The sequence below is a fragment of the Babylonia areolata genome, chromosome 28 (assembly GCF_041734735.1).
Source record: "Babylonia areolata isolate BAREFJ2019XMU chromosome 28, ASM4173473v1, whole genome shotgun sequence".
NCBI lineage: Eukaryota > Metazoa > Mollusca > Gastropoda > Neogastropoda > Buccinidae > Babylonia > Babylonia areolata.
In genome coordinates, this window is record NC_134903.1 from 12089898 (window position 1) to 12112908 (window position 23011).

General features: G+C 40.6%; 1 protein-coding gene across 1 annotated transcript in view; it reads left to right on the forward strand.

The window, feature by feature from the left end:
• The window catches only part of LOC143301884 (ATP-dependent RNA helicase DHX29-like), a 68079-nt gene that overhangs the window by 5252 nt on the left and 39816 nt on the right, over window positions 1-23011 (forward strand). The window contains 9 exon segments of the mRNA XM_076616312.1: window positions 1444-1577; window positions 4102-4218; window positions 9789-9915; window positions 11510-11791; window positions 13426-13603; window positions 15087-15210; window positions 17709-17810; window positions 19673-19891; window positions 22011-22334. Coding sequence (XP_076472427.1) covers window positions 1444-1577; window positions 4102-4218; window positions 9789-9915; window positions 11510-11791; window positions 13426-13603; window positions 15087-15210; window positions 17709-17810; window positions 19673-19891; window positions 22011-22334 — 1607 coding nt within the window.

A 23011-nucleotide genomic window follows, 5' to 3' on the forward strand; every position in this document is an offset into this window, starting at 1 on the left:
GCCCAAGGCACGCCGGATCATGTAAAACCATTTGCAGAAACCCTAGCTTTACTGACAGACCTGGAGGAATCTGGTGGACAGTTCCAAAGGATTCTTCATAGGCTTGAGGGAGGAGAAGAAGTTTTTATTTACAACGAGTTGAAGTTTTAAAGGTGGACTTTTTATTTTCAAGTTTTAAAGATATACTTTTTTTCTTTTTCTTTTCTTTTTACATGAGGAGGAGGAAGGTGGCAGAATGGTTAAGACGTGCTTGGGGTGAGTCCTGTCAATGTCGTCAGTGTCGGCAGATTCATGGGGGGCTGTTGTTTGAGGGACGTGGTGGCGGTCTCCACTCTGGGAGGGACGCTCACTCAGTCTGGCTCCGCAACTAAGCCATTATTGTCGTTAGTAGGGGGCTTAGTAGGTGGTGTTCTGATGTGTGGCCTCCTGGCGACCTAACATCAATGGTTCCCTGTGGACTGCCGATGCTGGAACTGCGAAGGACGAACCCGGGTGTGGCCGTGTATTGGGGAATCTAAATGAGCGGCGTGGGAGTAATGCCACTGAAATGGTGCAGATGATGGGGCAGCAAAAAAAAAAAAAAAAAAGAAGAATGGTTAAGACGCTCATCTTCCAATACAGAGAGTCCATGAAGGCCTGGGTTTGAATCCCCCTCTCACCCTTTCTCTGAAGTTTGACTGGAAAATCAAACTGAGCATCTAGTCGTTGGGATGAGATATTAAACCGAGGTCCCATGTGCAGCATGCACTTGGCACACTGGAAAAAGAACCCATGGATTCAAGAGTGTTGTCCTCTGGCAAAATTCTGTGGGAAAAAGAATTCACCCAAATATGTACACAAATATATATATATAATATATATATGCATGCACTCAAGGCCTGACTAAGCGTGATGGATTATGCTGCTGGTCAGGCATCTGCCTAGCAGATGTGGTATAGCGTGTATGGATTTGTCCGAACGCAGTTACGCCTCCTTTAGAAACTGAAACAAAGGTGTTGCTTAACAGTAAGTTAACTAAAACTTGACAGGTGCAATAGCCGAGTGGTTAAAGCGCTGGACTTTCAATTTGAGGGTCTTGGGTTTGAATCTCAGTAACAGTGCCTGGTGGGTAAAGGGTGGAGATTTTTCCAGTCTCCCGGGTCAACATATGTACAGACTTGCTTGTGCCTGAACCCCCTTCGTGGGTATACACAAGCATAAGATCAAATACACTCATTAAAGATCCTGTAATCTTTGTCAGCGTTTGGTGGGTTATGGAAACAAGAACACACCCAACATGCACACTGCAGAAAACGGAGTATAGCTGCCTACATGGCAGGGTAAAAACGGTCATACACGTAAAAGCCCACTCATGTACAGACGAGTGAACGTGGGAGTTGCAGCCCATGAACGAAGCAGAAGAAGAAGAATAAACTGAAACTCTTTTTTATATCTGTGTAACAGAGCAGCTGCCAAAAGGGTTTTCTCAGACCCTGCAGGCGGAGGAGGAGAAGAAGAGCAAGCCTCGGTTTGACGCCAGTCAGCAGGTGGACGCCAGGGCGGGGCCCCCTCCCACTGTGGTGCCGGCCGTTCCCATTGTGAGTGTTTAATTACACATACTTAACTCACTCAGTACGGCCAGTCCTCTCTTCTCCTCTACACAGAACCCTCGGATGTGCAGTGGGTGTCTGAATGACCCAACCTTCAGCTTCCGTCGTCAGAATTGTGGTATTCTTTGTCAACATTCAACTCTTCAGTATAAGAGCCTTCCGCTTGAAATATTTTGATGATGGTAACTGGGGTGAAACGCTGTTAACGTCGTCTCTTTCGCCGTTCGTATGGAGAGAGTTAACCGTGACCCAACTAGTGCAAACTCCAGCAGGGGTCTGACATTCCTGTCCTGTGCAAACTACTATCCGCCTATGCAGAGAAAACGAAAGTAACTACGGCCGATAACCTCCCGGAAGTAGGTAACCTCCCCTTTGTCCCGCTGGCTAGCGCCCTCTTTTTCCGGCAGCCATTATGACTCTTGTTCCTGTGCTCTTCATACGGCTAAGTTTTTTTTGTGCATTTTCTGTCTGTCTTAAGGAGGAAGGTGACAGAATGGTTAAGACGCTCAGCTGCCAATACAGAGAGTCCGTGAGGGTGTGGGTTCGAATCCCGCTCTCGCCCTTTCTCCTAAGTTTGACTGGAAAATCAAACTGAGCGTCTAGTCTTTCGGATGAGACGATAAACCGAGGTCCCGTGTGCAGCACGCACTTGGCGCACTGAAAAAGAACCCATGGCAACGAGAGTGTTGTCCTCTGGCGAAATTACATAAAATGAAATCCACTTTCATAGGTACACAAATATGTAAGCATGCACTCAAGGCCTGACTAAGCGCGTTGGGTTATGCTGCTGGTCAGGCATCTGCTCTACAGATGTGGTGTAGCGTGTATGGATTTGTCCGAACGCAGTGACGCCTCCTTGAGAAAGTGAAACTGAAACCGAAAACTGTCTGTCTGTCGCTTCTTTGGCGTTCTTGTTTTTTGTCATTGTGTTCTGTCACTATGCTGCTTGTGTGTGTGAATCATCACAATTCAGAATCAGAATCATATTTATTTGTCATGAAAACTTGTTAATGAAAGGTTTATAGCCACAACAGTAAAGGGTAAAAAAAAAAAACCAAAAAATCCCCCCCAAAACCCCAACTAAACCAGATGTAAGGTGTTCTAGTTAAAACGTGACCTGTTCTTTGAAACATTCATAAATGAATTTTGTTAACTGGCGTTGTATGGGGTCATGATTACACCACGGACTCACTGTGTCAGTATCATCAAAATTTGTGAATTCAGATTTTACATCTGTATATCTGTTCTCATAAGTGTTCATATCTAATACATTTGTCTACATGTGTGTGTGTGTGTGTTGTGATGTTTTGTGGTGATTTTGTGTCGCATTGTGAGCGTTTCTGTCGCTGTGCTGGTTGTGTGTGTGTGTGTGTGTGTGTGTGTGTGTGTGTGTGTGTTTGTGGTGTTTTGTGGTGATGTTATGTCCCATTGTGAGTATTTCTGTCACTGTGCTGGGTGTGTGTGTGTGTGTGTGTGTGTGTGTGTGTGTGTGTGTGTGTGTGTGCTGCAGTGTTGTGTTGTGTCCCATTGTGAGTGTTCTGTCACTGTGCTGGTGTGTGTGTGTGTGTGTGTGTGTGTGTATGTGTGTGTGTTGTGGTGTTTTGTGCTGATTTTGTGTCGCATTGTGAGTATTTCTGTCACTGTGCTGGTTGTGTGTGTGTGTGTGTGTGTGTGTGTATGTGTGTGTGTTGTGGTGTTTTGTGCTGATTTTGTGTCGCATTGTGAGTATTTCTGTCACTGCGCTGATGGTTAGTTTCTATTGTGGTGTTTTGTGCTGATGTTGTGTCCCATTGTAAAAACTCCATCACTGATGGTCATGTGTCTGTAATGTGGTGTTATGCTGTGGTGTTGTGTCGGGTTATGGTCTCCGACCAGGCAAAAATTCAAGAACAAAACTTCCCCCCCCCCCCCCCCATCTCTTCCAGTACATTACGTGTTTATAAATGATAGAGAAATGACAAAACACACTTACTGTTTCCTTCGCTGTTCTGTTGTGTTAATCACTGTGTGTATGTGTGTGTGTGTGTGTGTGTGTGTGTGTGTGTGAGAGAATGAGAGAGAGAGTGTGAGCTGGACAAGTTATGTCATGATCATGATGTCTGTTCAAAGTATGTTTGAATTGATTTAATCATTCAGTCATTCATCGTCAGTGAGTTTTGTAAAGTGCTATATTTGAGAAAAAGGGCTGAATATGTGTTCATTATTATTGATGATGATGATGATGATAATATTATTGTTGTTGTTGTTGTTATCATCATCATTATTGTTGTTGTATTGTTGTTGTTTTGTTGTTGTTGTTATCATTCTTCTTCTTATTATTATTACTACAATTATTGTTATTATTACTATTGTTATTATTACTATTACTATTATTACTATTATTATTTGTTGTTGTTATGATCGTTATTACTATTAATAAGTATTATTATCATTATTCCTATCATCATTATCATTATTATTATTTTTTTTATCAACATTATTACTATTATTATGATGATGATGATGTTTCCAGAAGGAGAGCACACCAAAGGTCCCGAAGGCGAAGAAGGAAGACATGAAGGACTGGATTCTGCGCTACGCCGAACAGAGCTCAGGGTCGTCTGGGGGGGAAGAGGAGGAGGAGGACCCAGTAAGTGAGCTGTCGTACACTCACTGTCTTAGTAGTAGTAGTAGTAGCAGCAGCTGCAGCAGTTGTAGTATTATCTTTTTTATTTCTTTATCACTATAGAGGAGTACCCTGTTAGTGAGCTGTTGTACACTCACTGTCTTAATGTAGGTAGCAGCAGCAGCAGTAGTTGTAGTTGTAGTAGCAGTTGTAGTATTATCTTTTTTATTTCTTTATCACTATAGAGGAGGACCCTGTTAGTGAGCTGTGGTGCAGTCACTGTCTTAGTGTAGGTAGCAGCAGCTGCAGTAGCAGTAGTTGTAGTAGCAGTTGTAGTATTGTCTTTTTATTTTTATTATTACTATAGAGGAGGACCCTGTTTGTGAACTGTCGTACAGTCACTGTGTTAGTAGTAGTAGTAGTAGTTGAAGTATTATCTTTTTAATTTTTTTTGGTTACTTTAGAGGAGGACCCTGTTAGTGAGCTGTAGTGCAGTCACTGTGTTGGTGTTAGCAGTAGTAGTAGTAGTAGTAGCAGTAGCAGCAGCAGCAGCAGTTGCTTTATTATCTTTTTTATTTCTTTATCACTATGGAGGAGGACCCTGTTTGTGAGCTGTCATACAGTTATTGTCTTAGTGTCAGTAGTAGTAGTAGCAACAGCAGCAGTTGTAGAAGCAGTTGTAGTATTATCTTTTTTATTTCATTATTACTATAGAGGAAGACCCTGTTAGTGAGCTGTTGTACAGTCACTGTCTTAATGTAGGTACTAGCAACAGCTGCAGTAGTTGTAGTATTATCTTTTTTATTTCTTTATCACTATAGAGGAGAACCCTGTTAGTGAGCTGTTGTACAGTTATTGTGTTAGTGTCAGTAGTAATAGCAGTAGCAGCAGCAGCAGTTGTAGTAGCAGTTGTAGTATTATCTTTGTTATTTCTTGATTTTTGTAGAGGAGGACCCTGTTTGTGAGCTGTAGTGTGGTCTTCTGTCTTAGTGTTAGTAGTAGTAGGAGTAGTAGGAGTTGTAGTAGCAGTTGTAGTATTATCTTTTTTGACTCACTTGTGTAAACAAAGTGAGTATATGTTTTAACCCGGTGTTCGGTTGTCTGTGTGTGTGTGTGTGTGTCTGTGTGTCCGTGGTAAACTTTAACATTGACATTTTCTCTGCAACTACTTTGTCAGTTGACACCAAATTAGGCATAGAAATAGGAAAAATTCAGTTCTTTCCAGTCATCTTGTTTAAAACAATATTGCACCTCTGGGATGGGCACAAAAAAATAAAGAATGAAGCCTAATTATATGCAAACTGCATTTACTGTTTATATTTTTTGTATTCTCTAAACTTGGCACTTTGATCTGATATTCTGACCCAACAACTAGAGCAGTCATTATTATCATTTTTTGTTCAAACAGGAACTTCTTTTGCTAAGCATGGAAGTTTTATTTATTTTGCAAACGTTTTGGTGCAGATAGTAAAAAAGGGAAATTACTCTGTAATTAATGCTAGGGGAGTTAATTTGCTTTAAACTGATCTTTCTCATCTTAAACATTACATTTTGAAATTATACTCAATACATAAAAAGCTTGGATTTTTTTTTTTTTTTTTTAAGTGTGTCACAAGTGAGTCTTGAAGACCTTGCCTCTCTTGTTTATTTCTTTATCACTATAGAGGAGAACCCTGTTAGTGAGCTGTTGTACAGTTATTGTGTTAATGTCAGTAGTAATAGCAGTAGCAGGAGCAGCAGCTGTAGTAGCGGTTGTAGTATTATCTTTTTTATTTCTTTATTTCTATGGAGGAGAACCCTGTTTGTGAGCTGTCATACAGTTATTGTCTTAGTGTTGGTAGTAGTAGTAGTAGCAGCAACAGCAGTTGTAGTAACAGTTGTAGTATTATCTTTTTTATTTCATTATTACTATAGAGGAGGACCCTGTTAGTGAGCTGTAATATGGTCTTCTGTCTTAGTGTTAGTAGTAGTAGCAGCAGTAGCAGTTGTAGTAGCAGTTGTAGTATTATCTTTTTTATTTCTTTATCAGTAAAGAGGAGGACCCTGTTAGTGAACTGTTGTACAGTTATTGTGTTAATGTCAGTAGTAATAGCAGTAGCAGCAGCAGCAGCTGTAGTAGCGGTTGTAGTATTACCTTTTTTATTTCTTGATTTCTATAGAGGAGGACCCTGTTAGTGAGCTGTAGTGTGGTCTTCTGTCTTAGTGTTAGTAGTAGTAGGAGCAGTAGCAGTTGTAGTAGCAGTTGTAGTATTATCTTTTTTGACTCACTTGTGTAAACAAAGTGAGTCTATGTTTTAACCCGGTGTTCGGTTGTCTGTGTGTGTGTGTGTGTCTGTGTGTCCGTGGTAAACTTTAACATTGACATTTTCTCTGCAACTACTTTGTCAGTTGACACCAAATTAGGCATAGAAATAGGAAAAATTCAGTTCTTTCCAGTCATCTTGTTTAAAACAATATTGCACCTCTGGGATGGGCACAAAAAAATAAAGAATGAAGCCTAATCATATGCAAACTGCATTTACTGTTTATATTTTTTGTATTCTCTAAACTTGGCACTTTGATCTGATATTCTGACCCAACAACTAGAGCAGTCATTATTATAAATTTTTGTTCAAACAGGAACTTCTTTTGCTAAGCATGGAAGTTTTATTTATTTTGCAAACGTTTTGGTGCAGATAGTAAAAAAGGGAAATTACTCTGTAATTAATGCTAGGGGAGTTAATTTGCTTTAAACTGATCTTTCTCATCTTAAACATTACATTTTGAAATTATACTCAATACATAAAAAGCTTGGATTTTTTTTTTTTAAGTGTGTCACAAGTGAGTCTTGAAGACCTTGCCTCTCTTGTTTATTTCTTTATCACTATAGAGGAGAACCCTGTTAGTGAACTGTTGTACAGTTATTGTGTTAATGTCAGTAGTAATAGCAGTAGCAGCAGCAGCAGTTGTAGTAGCGGTTGTAGTATTATCTTTTTTATTTCTTGATTTCTATAGAGGAGGACCCTGTTAATGAGCTGTCGTACAGTTATTGTCTTAGTGTTGGTAGTAGTAGTAGTAGTAGTAGTAGTAGCAGCAACAGCAGTTGTAGTAGCAATTGTAGTATTGTCTTTTTTATTTCTATAGAGGAAGACCCTAAAAAAAAGGTATCATTATTATTGGTGTTGTTATTCTATGTATTAAAGAAAATTATTGTTATTATTGGTTTTGTCATTCTATACATTAGAAAAAAATTATCGTTATTATCATGACAGAGAATTGACACTGTGATTGTGACACACAGAAGTATTATTATTATTATTGTGGTTGTTATTGTATTTATTAAAAAAAAAAATATCGTTATTATCATACCACTGATAATGTGATTGTGACCCAAAGAACAGAAGTATCATTATTATTGTGGTTGTTATTGTGTTCATTAAAAATGACAGAAGTATCATTATTATTGTGGTTGTTATTGTGTTCATTAAAAAAAAAAAATCGTTATTATCATACCACTGATAATGTGATTGTGACCCACAGAAGTATTATTATTATTGTGGTTGTTATTGTATTCATTAAAAAAAAAAATATCGTTATTATCATACCACTGATAATGTGATTGTGACCCAAAGAACAGAAGTATCATTATTATTGTGGTTGTTATTGTATTCATTAAAAAAAAAAAAAAATCGTTATTATCATACCACTGATAATGTGATTGTGACCCAAAGAACAGAAGTATCATTATTATTGTGGTTGTTATTGTATTCATTAAAAAAAAAAAATCGTTATTATCATACCACTGATAATGTGATTGTGACCCACAGAGACAGAAGTATCATTATTATTGTGGTTGTTATTGTATTCATTAAAAAAAAAAAATCGTTATTATCATACCACTGATAATGTGATTGTGACCCAAAGAACAGAAGTATCATTATCATTGTTGTTGTTGTTTTGTTTATTAAAAAAAAAAGAATTATGCTTATTATCATGCCACTTATAATGTGATTGTGGTTCACAGAAGTATCATTATCATTGTTGTTATTATATATATATTTTTTTTTAAATATTGTTATCATCATGCCACTTATAATGTGATTGTGGATCACAGAACAGAAGTATCATTATCATGGCTGTTGTTATTCTGTGTGAAATAAAAATGAAAAAAAAGTTATTATCATAACGGAGAGTTCACACTGTGATTGTGACCCACAGAAGTATCATCATTATTGCTGTTGTTATTGTATGTATTTCTCTTTTTATTACAACAGATTTCTCTGTGTGAAATTCGGGCTGCTCTCCCCAGGGAGAGCACATTGCTACACTGCAGCGCCACCCTTTTTTTTTGTATTTTTTCCTGCGTGCAGTTTTATTTGTTTTTCCTATCGAAGTGGATTTTCCTACAGAATTTTGCCAGGAACAACCCTTTTGTTGCCATGGGTTCTATTATGTACGCTTGAGTGCATGCTGCACACAGGACCTCGGTTTATCGTCTCATCCGAATGACTAGTGTCCAGACCACCTCTCAAAGTCTAGTGGAGGGGGAGAAAATATCGGCGGCTGAGCCGCGATTCAAACTAGCGTGCTCAGATTCTCTCGCTTCATAGGTGGACGTGTTACCTCTAGGTCATCACTCCACTTTAAAAAATTTGCTTCTGGCCAATTGCTTTGCAATCTGTGCAGTCTGATAGCACCCAACACAAGACATTGTATTGTATTTATTTTTTTTAAATTATCGTTATTATAGTATTGTATTATTGTATTGTAGTGTATTACTAATTTTTGTCACAGCAGATTTCTGTGTAAAATTTGGGCTTCTCTCCTCAGGGAGAGAGCGCCACCCATTTTTTTGGTATTTTTTCCTGCATGCAGTTTTTTTATTATTATTATTTGTTTTCCTGTTGAAGTGGGTTTTTCTACAGAATTTTGCCAGTGTCAACCCTTTTGTTGCCGTGGATTCTCTTATGTGCACAAAGTGCATGCTGCACACAGGACATCAGGTTTATCGTCTCATCTGAATGACTAGCATGCAGACCACCACTCAAGGTCTAGTGGAGGGGGAGAAAATACCGGCGGTGACTGTGCCGTGATTCAAACCAGCGTGCTCAGATTCTCTCACTTCCTAGGCAGATGCATTCTTGTGTGTGTGTGTGTGTGTGTGTGTTTAGTGTGATAGTTGTTTAAAAGTATATTGTTGCCATTGCCAATTTGAAATCATGTATAGGACAAATGATATGATGTAGATATCATGATGTTGATATCCATGCGGGGGGTGTGTGTGTGTGTGCGAAGGCGCGCGAGCACGCGTTCCAGTGTATGTTGCTGATTCTAATGTGAATGAATTGATCTGTACGTTCTATGAATTGCTCAGCCCCTCTTTTGGGTTCATGCAAACATGCATGTTTCACAACGATGACTTGTGGTTCATACTGTCTGTATAATTGTCCATGTCTTCCCTGCCTGCCACTCCCCGACCCCCCGATCCACCCCCTGGACATGGGCAAAATGGCCTAGTCATTAAAATGTTCGAGTTTGAGTTTGAGTAGGCAGACGCATTACCTCTAGGCCATCACTCCATATCATGCCCCTGATAACGTGACTGTGACCCACAGAACAGCAGATACCTGTCGCTGACGGCTCTACTGGAGGACGCCAAGGCAGAGGCGGCCGACGCCAAAGCAAGGGGAAATAAAGCCGGCCATGCCACGGTGTCGAAAAAAATCAGAGAGTTGACGTTAGGTGAGTCGGGCAATTTTGTGTTTTGTGTTGTGCTTTTGCATTTCCAGTGCTTGTGTGTGTGTGTGTGTATGTGGGTTGGGTGGGTGTGGGGTGGGGGAAGGGGGTTCTGAGTGTGTGTGTTGTGTGTGTGTGTCTGTGTCTGTCTCCATGTGTGTGTGTGTGTGTGTGTGTGTATGTATGTGTCTGTGTGTGTGTCTGTGTGTGCATCAAGAAACTTGTTCATACATGTGTTTACATGAAAGACCAGTGTGTGTGTCTGTGTGTGCATCAAGAAACTTGTTCATACATGTGTTTACATGAAAGACCAGTGTGTGTGTGTGTGTGTGTGTGTGTGTGTGTGCATGTAGGAATTTGTGTTTATATGTGTGTGTATATGCAAGAAGAACAATATTTTGTCATCAAAAAAAAGAAAAAGAAAAAAAAAACCGTTTGAGCACAGCAACTTTAGATTTTGAAAATTTTAGTATTCTTATATGTCATCATACCTTTTGAAAGATTCTTTTTTTTTCAAATAGGCTTTGAGAAAAAAACTTTTTTTTCAATAGGTTTTGAAAGGTTGAGTTTTCTTATCCATCATCATACCTTAAGGCCAGACACGGTAGTGAAATTTTGACCAAAATAATGATTTTTTGTGTTTTTCGTTTTTTTGCATAATTTGCTCCTTCAGCATCTAATCTTTATAGTCTGTTTCACCTGGGTACTATATTCACTTAAATAAAGCTTCAAACAGCATCAACATGTGTGATTTCTTGTGAGTACAAACCACATCTCTTTCTTTTCCTGTTTTCTCAGTTTTGTGTTTTGTCCTCGTAATACCATTTTTCAAAATGCTAATGCTCAAAAACTTTAAAAGATAGCATGTTCAAACTTGGTGCTTTCTTTCTTTGTGTATTCACCTTTATTATAGTGCAGTGGTTTGTATAGTACTAGTAAAAGAATGAATATACAGTCATTTGGAAAAAAAATTATGTCAAAGAATTTATACTCATTTCAACAAAAAAATAATAATAAATATATTTATTCAAATTCCAAAATACCATTGCACTATAATAAAGAACAAATACAAATACATCAAATAAAACAAACAGAAATAACATATCTATAAAGGTATCGAAGTTTTAAGCTTTTAATTTTTTTGTTTGTCGGCCATTTTGGATTCGTTTCCATGGAAACCGTCACAACAAATTGCACAAAATGACCTTTTTAGACATGTTTAGTCCAATATCTTTGCATACCATGTCACAGAAAGACATAAACTTCAAGTTTATTTCATACGTTTTGTACTACCGTGTCTGGCCTTAAGAAAACAAAAAAAGATAGGTTTTGAAAAGTTGAGTATTCTTATCCATCATTACACCTCTAAAAAAAAAAAAAAAAAAAAAAATCAGATAGGTTTTGAAAGGTTGAGTATTCTTATCCATCATACTTTTTGAAATTGAAAAAAAATTTCAGATAGGTTTTGAAAGTTTGAGTAGTCTCACCCATTAACATACCTATAAAAAAAAAAAATTTCCAGATACATTTTGAAAAGTTGAGTTTTCTCATCCATCATCCTACCTTTTTTTCTTTTTTTTATCTTCTTCTTTTGTCACAGAGAGGGACGCCATAGAAAAGCACCCATCCTTCAACCCAGCCGTCAAACTGCCGCCAGCCACGAAGAAGACAGCGGCAGCACAGAAACGGGACGCGGAGATGGACGAAATCGAGGAGATCATTCGCGAGAGTGAGACGCCGCCTCACAGGAAGAAATCGACCACAGCGTCCCCGATACCGGGGAAGAAAAAAGGCGGCGGGAAATCGGAGAAGAAAGTGGAGGAGGAGGACGGATTCAATTTGTTTGGGTTTGATGACATGCAGGCTGCCGCTGCCGCTTCACGTGAGTTTGTGTGTGTGTGGGTGGTGGTTGGGGCGTGTGATTGGGTGTGAGTGTGTGTGCGTGGGTGGGGTGTGAGTGTGCGTGTGGGGGGTGGCGCAGGGGGTGGGGGTGGGGTTGTGGGTGTTTATGTGTGTGTGTGTTTTTCTCTGTGTGTTTGTGTGTGTTGTGTGTGTATATGAGTATGTGTGTGTGCCGTGTGCGTGTGGGTGGGTGTCTTTGTTTGTGTGCGTTTTTGTGTGTGTGTTGTGTGTGTATGAGTATGTGTGTGTGTCATGTGTGTGTGGGTGTGTGTATATATTGAATATGTGTGTGTGTCGTGTGTGTGTGTGTGTGTTGTGTGTGTATGAGTATGTGTGTGTGTCATGTGTGTGTGTGGGTGTGTGTGTGTGTGTATGTGTGTGTTTCATATGTGTGTGTGTGTGTGCTTTTAAAGCTCTTGTGTTCCTTCAAGGTCCTTCTGCTCTTCAGCTGGTGATAGAATCTTCTGGGTTCCCAAATTGAACAGAGACAAACTCAGCTGGGCAGCTGTTAGTTCTTCAGCTGGGAAGGCACTTGAATATACTGCTTTTTCCAGTCCTGCACAGTCCCTCTGTAATATACTATAAAAATTTTAAAAAAGACCCCTAAAACATTCCTTTTTAAACAGTATATGCATAATTAAGGCACTCAGTTCCGTATTTGTATTCTTTGGATCTGGAACTATTTCTTCTGTGCATGTTTGTTGTTGTTATTGTTGTTCGTGGTGGTGGTGGTGGTAGTTTGTTTTTATGTTTGTGTGTGCATGTGTGTGTGTGTGTGTGTGCCTGTGTGTGTGCGCCTGTATGTTTGTGCATGTGTGTGTGTGTGCGTGTGTGTTTGTGAGGGCAGTGTGTGTGTGTGTGCACGTGCATGTGTGTGTGTGTGTGTGTGTGAGGGCAGTGTGTGTGTGTGTGTGTGTGTGTGTGTGTGTGCAGTGTGTGTGTGCCTCTATGTTTGTTTGTACATGTGTGTGTGTGTTCATGTGTGCTTTGTGTCTGACTGACTTGCTATTGTAAAGCATTTTTAGAGGGTCAAAAGCAGTATGTAAATGTACTATTCTTCTTCTTCTTCTTCTTCTTCTCATTATTGTTATTACAATGCTCAGTTTATTTCTCAGACTGACATAAGCTTACAGCTGGGCTGAGAGCAAAGTAAGAGCTGCATGATCAATGGTTTCTCCATTGCAGTGGGAAGTCATTTACAGCTTAGTCTTTTGTGAAGGACTATGACTCTCAAACTATGAGGCAAGAGTGCACTGGCTCTTAGTGCTGCAGCCTTAGGGGCTAGTTGGCTTTTAGGAATCATCCTCAATGCCGACTGCCCTGAAACCCTTTTGGCCGAGAGAGTGGGGATGTAGCTTGGGCAAGACACTCTCCACATTAATCAAATTCTAGTCCAGATAGTTTGGACAGCAGTTGCCTCCACTGCTGTTCTGATGGTCTTAGTCGAACACAGTTGACTTTCATACATATCCTACATACATACATTCTTCCTCTTCTTCTTCTTCTTATGATGATGATGATGATTATCATCATTGTTATGAAAACGTGAATGACCCCATGGTGTGTGTGGCTGGCCAGACCAGTGACATTGATCATTGTTCTCTGTCACCGCAGCGGCCAACAACACAACCAGCCCCGCCGAGGACGTGCGTCACTTTGAGTACACGCGTCAGCAGTGGACAGGGAAGCACCCCAAGCAGTTCCTCATTGACTGGTGTCGCAAGCACCTGCCCAAGAGTCCGCCCCCGAAGTACCACAAGATCCAGGTCAAACACAACCGCTTCAAGTGCAGGTGCGCGGGGGTTTTTTTTTGGGAGTGGGGGGGTGGGCTGTTTTATCTGTTTATTGTAATATAGGCTCAAAATTATTCTCTCTTGATGACACGGGCACATGCATGCATTTGTTACACACACCACCATACATCACAACACACACACACACACACACACACACACACACACACACACACACACACACACACACACAGAGTTTTATCTGTATTGTATTAAACTCAATTCTTATTCTCTCTTGATTGTAAAAAGGCACATGTATACTTTTATTACACACACACACACACACACACACACACACACACACACACACACACACACACACACACTCACAGAACACACACACACCCACACACACACACACACACTATAACATACATTTCAACACACACACACACACACACACACACACACACACACACACACACAGAGTTTTATCTGTATTGTATTAAACTCAATTCTTATTCTCTCTTGATTGTAAAAAGGCACATGTATACTTTTATTACACACACACACACACACACACACACACACACACACACACACTCACAGAACACACACACACACACTGTAACATACATTTCAACACACACACACACACACACACACACGCACAGAGTTTTATCTGTATTGTATTAGACTCAATTCTCATTCTCTCTTGATTGTAAAAAGGCACATGTATACTTTTATTACACACACACACACACACACACACACGCATCCACGCACGCCACACACACCATAACATACATTACAACACTCATACACACACACGCACGCACGCACGCACGCACGCACGCACGCACGCACGCACACACACACACACACACCATAACATACATTACAACACACACAAACACACACACACACCATAACACACACACACCATAACATATATTATAACACACACACACACACACACACACACACACACACACACACACACACACACACACACACACACACACCACAACATGCCTCACACATTGACTTACCTAGGTACCACACGATCCAGGTCAAGCACAGTCGCTTGAAGTGCAGGTGCACTTTTTTCGTTTTTTTAAGAAACATTTTTGTTTTATTTCATTTCATTTTATTTTTTATCTGTTTATTGTATTGAAAAAGGAATATGGCTGCCTGCAAGCTTGCAGCGTGAAAACGGTCATACATATGAAGGCCCAATCGGAAGTGTATATGAATGAATGTGGGAGTTTCAGCTCACGAACGCAGAAAATATGTTTGGGTATTGGTGTGTGTGTGTGTGTGTGTGTGTGTGTGTGTGTGTGTGTGAGGAGTGGTGTTTGTGTGAATGTGTGTGTGTTTATATATGAGTGTGTGTGTGTGTGTGTGTGTGTGTGTTTGGGAGGGAGTGCGTTTGTGGACTTGTGCCTGCATGTGTATTTGTGTGTGTGTGTGTTTATGTGTGTGTGTGTATGTGTGTGTGTTTATGTGTGTGTGTGTGTATGTGTGTGTGTGTGTGTACAGGGTGTCGGTAGAGAAGCAAAAGGATGACGTGCTGTCGGTGACCCCAGACATACTCTGTGAGACGGCCAAGGAAGCAGAGATGTTGGGCTGTACACTGGCCCTGTACCATCTATGCCGGGGTCAGGTGGGTGGTATAATGATGATGATTTATGATTATCATAAAAAAAATGATCATAGTGATGATGATGATGACGTCCTCAGTGCTGAAAAGTCAGAGCTGACCTCCGTGCTGGAGGGTGTCCGCAAGGAGATTCAGAAAGTGATGATGGTGATAATTAGTATAATATAATATTATATGATATAATATATTGATATCATATAATATGATATGTGATATTTGATATAATATAATATAATATAATAATAATTAGTATTTATATAGCTCTGAATCTTGTGCAGAGACAAATCAAAGCCCTTTCATACCAGTCATTCACACTCATACATAACTCTGAACTTAAGGAGAGGAAGGGGAGGCAGATGTCTTGGGAAGAGGTGGGTTTTAAGGCCAGACTTGGTGTGGAGACCTGACGAAGTGAAAGAGGAAGTTCATTCCAAATGCAAGGTCCAGAGACAGAGAGAGAACGGCGGATGACAGTGGAGTGTTTGAATCTGGGTATGCGTAAACAGAGGGGGCCCAAAGCCGATCGTATCGACCAAGATGGGGTGTAGAGGTGAAGGCAGCCACAGAGATAGGAAGCTAGGAAGGGGCAGATTTCTGAATACATTTATAACATAGAGTGCAGATCTTGTACTTTATTCTGTGCGGGTCAGGCAGCCAATGGAGATGTTGCAAAAGAGGAGTGATGTCCTCAGATCTTTTGGTATGTTAATATTCATGTGGAACCTTCAATAGAAATGGTGTAATTGACACAGCAGCCAAGTGATTAAAGCATTGGACTTTCAATCTGGGGGTCCAGGTTTAAATCCCTATCACGGCGCCTGGTAGGTAAAGGGTGGAGACTTTCCTGACCTCCCAGGTCAACAGATGTGCAGACATGCTAGTGCCTTAACCGCCTTAGTGTGTATACACATGCAGAAGATCAAAATACATGTGTTGAAGATCCCCATCCCATGTCAGTGTTCGGTGGGTTATGGAAACAAGAACATTCCCCCCCCCGCCCCCCCTCAGCCCTTCCCCTGCAGGAGAAGATCCGAAACGAAGATCTGTGGGAGCGAGCGGGACAGGAACCAGTGGCCAAGCAGATACTGCGGAGGAAGTGGGGCTGGATCGGAGACACCCTCAGGAAGCCAGCGTCCAGCATCACACGCCAAGCCCTGACCTGGAACCCGCAGGGAAAGAGGAAGAGAGGCTGGCCTCGCAACAGCTGGAGGCGAGATACCGAGGCAGAGTTGAAGCAGCAAGGGACCAACTGGACTGGAATGGCCAGAACAAAATGTGATGGCGAGGGGTCGTCGATGGCCTATGCTCCACCAGGAGCGATGGGCAATATGAATGAAGCCCTTCCCCTGAAAACAGAGCATGACTGCATGAATGGTCATACATGTAAAAGCCCACTCATGTAGATGAATGTACATTGGTGTCGCAGCCCAAAAAAACGAAGAAGAAAAAGCAATGGTGTGATGTCATCTGCCAGTTAACTCTCTCCAGACGAAGGAATGCTCACGCATTCCTACACAAAACGTATTCGGATTCGGACGAAGGAATGGAATACCATTCTCCGAAAGTAAAATTCCATCACACGCTGTACACGTGATTTTGTGATTAGCCAAGCAGAGTGCGCTATTCTGGGTCACTCCATAATCGAACAGTATGATTGGTCAGCCTGGCATGTGTGGCCCGTCTCACACACACGCTGACAAAGTCACTGACCGGTCGTCTGCTGGCATGCCAGCCTGTTAGCAAAGTGGGCTCTTCTCAGAATGTTGTGAAGCGAACAAGGCAGTGACGGCAACGTTTTAGGGTTGCCGAAGTACTTGAAATGCTACAAACTGAAGGGTCGGACATTGAAGAGGTGGATGATGACAAAGAAGAAAGTGAATTTAATGCAGAAAGCGAGCATGGGTATGGTGATTCGGGGTGAAAAATTGGCAGTATTTTCTACATATGGCAAAACTGTAAAAATGAGATGAGAAATTTGATTTTTTTTATATGTAATAGCTCAACAAGTAATAAACCAGTTCTGAAAGTTTCATTTTCTTACTCTGTATTTTGTATTTTTTGTAATTTTTTTTTTTCCAAACCCTTACAAATGGGCCGTCTGTGGGGAAAAGCAAGGGAGAAAACTTGTCGTCCCGAGTGAGTTAAGGAAAAAAAAAAAGGTTGAAAGGTCCCATAGCCTTTTACGGATGTTGGGGCAGTGAGTTCATATCCCCTGTGGGAGGAATCAAATGTGAAGCATTTTGAACTGTATTTCTGGGGAAAAATGCTCTGTATGAATGTCCATTATTATTATTATTATTATTATTATTATTATTCCTATTAATGTTGTTGTTCTTCTTCTTATCATTATTATTTATGATCATTATTATTAATATTTTCATGAACATCATTATCACCATTATTATTATTATTATTATGAATCTATTTATCATTTATCATTATTATGTTACTATGATAAGACCCTGTTCACCATGTAATCCAAGAGTGTTTTCCCTTGACAGTCGGTCCACCAGCTGTTGCCTCCCCCTTACCGCGTTGTGTGGCTGGAGTGGCTGGACGTAGAGAACTCCGCAAAACAGCAGGCCAAGGAGAAGGAGAACAAGGTGGGTAAAAAAACAACAACAACAAAAACCAGAAAAAACCACAACATATATGTATACATATATAAGTGGAGTGTTTGCCTTGTAACGCGTCCAGCTAGAAAGCAAGAGAATTTTGAGCGCGTCATGAAAGAACCTACAGCAACAAAAGGGTTGTCCCTGGCAAAATTCTGTGGAAAGATCCACTTCGATAAGAAAACAAATAAAATTGCAGGCATAAAAAAAGACAAACCAAAAAAAAGACAAAAAAAAAAAAAGACAAAAAAAAGAAAGAAAAAAGGGGGATGCCCTTAGTGTAATAACGCGCTCTCCCTAGGGAGAGCAGCTTGAATTTCACACAGAGAAACCTGTTGTGACAAAAAAAAGAGTAATACGATACAATAGAAGATTATATATATATATATATATATATATATATATAAATATTTACAAACTTCACCCAAGGCCGTAATACCCTCTTGCATAGTACTTAGCCTGAGGCCAACCGAAGGTCAGTTGCCTTAAAGTTTTCGCCTTTTTCAGCTCTCCTGTTGGTTCCAGCAAATCAAATCTGTGCTACCATGGACCCGAATTAAACTTTATTTTGGTGATAAACTTGAGCATTTTGTGAAAACAGCAGAATTGGAATAAGAGTTCAAAACCTAATTTGGGCATGAAGTTGACTCTTATGAAAATGGTCATTGAGGTTTCCATTACATAAAAAAAAGAAAGAAAAAAAGACATATGTTTTTTTCAACTCCTTAAGGCAACAAATTAGGAATACTATGTCTTGAGTATTTCATTGCACCTTGAAATACAAAATATACTGGTTTTACATTCCAGTGCAAGGTTTGTTTTACTGTACATGGTAATGAATCAAAGCAAAACTAAGGGTATATGCCTTGATATGAATATATATGTGTGTGTATGTGTGTGTGTGTGTGTGTGTGTGTAGAGAGAGAGAGAGAGAGAGATCTGTATGGCACATATTATTGTGCAATGCAAGTAATGCAGTTTTTTCTTGACAGTTGATTGTTTATCTGTGTGGTGTGTATCTACATGTTTCTACACATATATCTACATACATATCTGTCTGTCTATCTGTCTATCTATCTGTCTCCTTGCTTATTCCATTTCCCCGGTTGAAGAAATATTCATTCATTCATTCATCCATTCATTCAGTCTATCTCTCTATCTATCTATCTCCTTGCTTATTCCGCTCCCCCATTAAAGAAATATTCATTCATCATTCATTCAGTCTGTCTGTCTCTATCTATCTATCTATCTGTCTATCTATCTATCTATCAACTTGCTTATTCCGCTTCCCCCATTAAAAAAATATTCATTCATTCATTCATTCAATCTCTATCTATCTATCTGTCTACTTGCTTATTCCACTTCTCTCATTAAAGAAAAATTGATTCTATCTATCTGTCTGTCTATCTATCTGTCTATCTATCTGTCTGTCTGTCTGTCTACTTGCTTATTCTACTTCCCTCATTAAAGAAAAATTGATCCTATCTATCTATCTAACTGTATTCTCTCTCTCTCTCTCTCTCTCTCTCTCTCTCTATATATATATATATATATATATATATATAAAATGATGACAATAACAATGTGCATTTACATACCGTGTTTCTCCAGAAATACTGCTCAAAGCGCTTTGTATTTCGTTCCCCACTCCCAGCCTCCCCCATCAGTACACCTCCCCCCCCCCCACCTCCACACACACACACACACACACACACACACACACACACACACGGAAGCACGTGCCAGAAAACGCTCATGCAACTGAACACTGGAAACCACCCACCCGTATATGGTATCATTACGCTACACACGTAACACAGCTGTTGCTGCTGGTTGTGTTTTCCTCCCAGCCTAGAGACCAGTTTGTCTCCCGTCTGATGAAGAAGCTGAAAGTGGAAGACGGGGAGAGCAGGCAGAAGACATCGTCGCCGTCAGAGACGCGCAAGGTCTGCGAGACCGCGTGCAGCGGCTGGGGAGGAGGCGATGGTGGGGGTGATAACCACGGCGATGATGATGCTGACGACGGCGGCGATGTTCAGGACAGCTGGGAAATGTTGGTGGATGAGGAGGTGGGTGAAAGTGAGGGGTGGGCGGTGGAGTTGTTGATGGTTTTTTGTTTTGTTTTAGTTATGTGTTTACATTTGTGTGTTCTATTGTATTTGTCTGTCTGTTTGTTCATTTATTTATTTGTTTGTTTGTTTAATTGTTTATCTATTTTTATACATTATTTCCCTTTTTTTGTTTTTTCATTTGTTTTTTTTATTTATTTATTATTTTTTGTGTGTTTGTTTATTCATTTATTAATAAACTTATTTATTTCCTTATTTGCTTACTTATTTAGTTATATATTCATTTAACTATTTACTTGTTTTTACTGTATATAGATCAGCAATAAAAGTTAACATAGGTATGAGAGAACATAGAAACTTGCAACCCATGAAAAAGCAACAACAGCAACAACAACAAAAAGAAAACCCCCCAAAACACAAAAGCACACAGCTGCTTTTTAAGTCAACAGAGACAAAATGGCTGACTTGAGTGGGCGTGGTACACACACAGCTACTTTAACCCTTTTGTTTGCTGTGATAAGATTGAGTTAGGAGGAAGGTGGCAGAATGGTTAGCAGGTTCATCTGCCAACACACTGTTTGTAAGGGTGTGGGTTCAATTCCCACTCTCCCCCTCTCTCCCAAGTTTTTTTTTTTTTTTTTTTTTCCCCTCCCGGACTTTCTTGGGTCGACCACCGTTTTATTTTGTATATGAATTTATTATAACAGTTCAGAGTAGATGGAAAAGAAAGGGGGAAAAAACAAAGAAAAAAAAAAAAAAATACAATGTACATTAACAATAACATAGTCATCATAAGTCATTATACTTATAATATATTGTTCTATCAATTTGGTCAAGGTGGACACATTTTCATCATGTGTAACAGTGCAGTTTTATAACATATAATAGACATTATTCCTAGCATCGGCATAGTGTTATGGACACTTTGCTTAGCTAATGTAATGTGGAAAGAACACAACCCACTCATGGGATATCTTATATATGAACACATTTCCTCTAGTTTTCTATACGTGACTATAAAAAAACACCCATTACACAGTCATGTTAAACATTGTTACTGCAGACACATAAGTGCACATGAATACACACATGCATATATTATTTACATACTCGCATACTTACGCATTCGCGTACATCTGTTCAAGTTTTAAAATATATATATATATCATTGAGCCTTCATTATTATTGTGCATTTTGATCTTTCATAATATTTTCTTATGGGGTATTGTTTTCAAGAAGTTTTATGTATGGACACCATTTTCTCATAAATACAACACTTAACAATTCGCACTCTCGCCCTCTCTCCCAAGTTTGACTGAAAAAGCAAACTGAGCGTCTAGTCATTCGGATGAGATGATAAACCAAGGTCATGTGCAGCATGCACTTGGCGCACTGAAAAAAAAACACACCAAAATAAAACATGGCAACAAAAGTGTTCTCCTCTGGCAAAATTCTGTAGAAGAAATCCACTCTGATATGTACACAAATATACACGCATATACTCAAGGCCTGACTGAGCGTGTTTGGATACACGGTGTCTGCTCAGCGGGTGTGGTGTAGTGTATATGGATTTGTCTGAACGCGGTGACGCCTCCTTGAGTAACTGATCTGAACTGGTCTCGTTTCACCAAAGTGCAGCATGCAAGGGGTTAATTGACCGGCAGCACTTTCAGCATTCGTTTCCTCTCTGTCTCTGTCTCTGTCTCTCTCTGTCCCTCTCTGTTTCAGTCTCTGTATCATTATGTCTCTCTCTCCCTCTCTGTCTCTGTCTCTCTGTGTCTCTCTTTCTCGCCCTCTCTGTCTCTGTCTCTCTGTGTCTGTCTTTCTCCCTCTCTGTCTCTATCTCTGTCTCTCTCTCCCTCTTTGTCTCTGTCTCTATCTCTCAATGTCTCTCTATGTCTCTCTCTCTCCCTCTCTGTCACTATCTCTCTGTCTCTATCTGTGTGTGTGTGTGTCTGTCTCCCTCACTGTCTCTGTCTCTATCTCTGTCTTTGTCTCTATCTCTCTATCTCTCTTCCTGTCTGTCTCGGTCTCTATCTCTGTCTGTATCTCTCACTGTCTCTCTCTGTGTCTCTCTCCCTCTCTTTTTCTATTTCTGTATCTCTCTCTCTCTCCACAGGACTCAACCTCACCACCACCAGCGACTACCGCCACCACCACCACCAAACCCGCACCGCCGTCACAATCCAAGTCATCGTCGTCATCATCATCGTCGTCCCCCCATGTGAAGAAGGCCGCCCCCTCCTCTCCCTCCCTACAGCAGCTGTTGCAGCGGCTGCAGTCGGGCCGACGCTACCAGGAGCTGTTGCCGCAGCGACAACAGCTGCCGGCGTTCGCCTCTTGCCGCAACGTGCTGGAGGCGGTGAGGGAGAGCAGTGTGGTGGTGGTCGCTGGGGAGACAGGCAGCGGGAAGAGCACCCAGGTGCCACAGTTCATACTGCAGGTGAGCGAGCGACAGGTTCCACAGTTTATGCTGCAGGATTTAACACGGGCTACCACCGTTAGTACTGCAGGTTAATGAACACAGGTTCCAGAGTTTATACTGCAGGTCAGTGAAGACAGGTTCCAGAGTTTATACTGCAGGTCAGTGAAGACAGGTTCCAGAGTTTACACTGCAGGTCAGTGAAGACAGGTTCCAGAGTTTACACTGCAGGTCAGTGAAGACAGGTTCCAGAGTTTATACTGCAGGTTATTGAACACAGGTTCCAGAGTTTATACTGCAGGTCAGTGAAGACAGGTTCCTCAGTTTTTACTGCAGGTGAGCAAGCACAGGTTCCTGAGTTCATTCTGCAGGTGAGCAAACGATGGGTTCCATGTTGGACTTTCAGCACAGGTTGCAGAGTATACTCTGCAGGTCAGTGAACTGGCTGTTGATGGAGGACTTTGGAAAGATTAATGATATTTATAATGATGATAGAAGTACAGACCTCTCAGCGCGCTTCACAGTAACACACCAATCAGACACAAAGATTCAAAGATTCAAAGAAATTTAATCCTTTTGCCCCTTTCGGGGTGAGGAGGATACAATAACAATACATACTCATTGAATCACTACTTCAGTCCAACGATGTCTCCAGAACATCCAAAAACGCACATCCACACACGCACACCCACACAAGC